Source organism: Penaeus monodon, chromosome 21, assembly GCF_015228065.2.
Source record: "Penaeus monodon isolate SGIC_2016 chromosome 21, NSTDA_Pmon_1, whole genome shotgun sequence".
NCBI lineage: Eukaryota > Metazoa > Arthropoda > Malacostraca > Decapoda > Penaeidae > Penaeus > Penaeus monodon.
Genome location: NC_051406.1, coordinates 32,768,774 through 32,769,902, shown reverse-complemented (window position 1 = coordinate 32,769,902; position 1,129 = coordinate 32,768,774). Strand labels below are relative to the sequence as shown.

Genomic DNA, 1,129 nt, shown 5'->3' with positions numbered 1-1,129 from the left:
ATGATTTATGATGATCTTGTGATGATTTTCTTGATTTTCCATGTTCCAGTTTTGGCAGCGACCACATTGAAGGGACAGGAAATAAGGTGAATGGAGAACTTTGGGCCAAATTTGAGAACAACCCGCCTGTCACAAATACATTGAAGAAGGAGGTATGTCATTTGTTGCATGAATCACAGTGTTGTATTAAAGAGGTAATGAGAATTTTGTTTGTTTGGAGTATTAATAACTGTTTTATTGAATTTGCATGGTTTTCAATAAAGATTACTATATTAAGTATATTATCCATTAAACTTCTAATGGGTCCTTTTTTTTTTTTTTTAACTGTTCAAGGTTCAACAACTGCTGTGGAAAAGAAAGTATGACTTCACAAAGGCCCTGCAGGCACACAGGGCAGCTCAGTCAGAAATGTCAAAGCAGAAAGCAGAGGAGGAAAAGGCTAAGAAGAAAGAGGCAGAAAACTCTGTTGCCAACAAAGAAGATTTAAAGCAAGAGGAATGTGAGGAAGAGAAAGAGAACTCATGTGTCAGTGAGGAAGCCACATCAAAAATGGGAGAGGTGGGATTAGCCACTCAAGACACTTCCGTCGAGGAAAGTGAGAAAACAAAAGGCATAGGGCAAGCGCCGGAAGAAGATCTCATCAAGCTCACTTCACGAGAAAAGAAGAAGGTAAGGACAAATGACATGTTAGGGTTTTTCTCATAGGCAACAGTGTTATTAGTTATTTGATGTGTACTTTTTTTTAACACATCTTTGGTATTTGAAGATTTTCCCCAACAAGAATATATTCAAAATTGTGACCCTGTAATTTTGTTGTAGCTGAAGAAAATGAGAATGCTTTATTGCAACATCTGATAAATTATGATACTGTTGCCTGAGTTTACTTCTTGTTTTGAATCCATTGATATATAATAAGAGTGTTTTGTTTTTCTTCATTAATTTCCAGATTGATAATTGTGGCCATGTAATTTTGCTATAGGTGTAGAAATTGAGAATACCTTAAAGCAGTGCCTAGTGAATTTTTAAAAGTTACTGGTGTCTCAGACTAATATGTCATGGAGGCATTTTGCTTTTCCTCTTTCAGTTTCAAAATTAATAAGTGGTTTTTCAGTTTTGAATGAATTTGAAC

The 1,129-nt window shown here is 35.4% G+C and overlaps 1 protein-coding gene across 3 annotated transcripts in view; it reads left to right on the top strand.

Annotated features, from left to right (window-relative positions):
- Positions 1–1,129, top strand: part of LOC119586428 (tRNA-dihydrouridine(47) synthase [NAD(P)(+)]-like) — a 14,270-nt gene that overhangs the window by 9,395 nt on the left and 3,746 nt on the right. For all 3 annotated transcript variants that reach the window (XM_037935153.1, XM_037935154.1, XM_037935155.1), the window contains exons 4-5: positions 50–152; positions 334–669. In XM_037935153.1, coding sequence (XP_037791081.1) covers positions 50–152; positions 334–669 — 439 coding nt within the window. The remainder of the gene's footprint in view (positions 1–49; positions 153–333; positions 670–1,129) is intronic.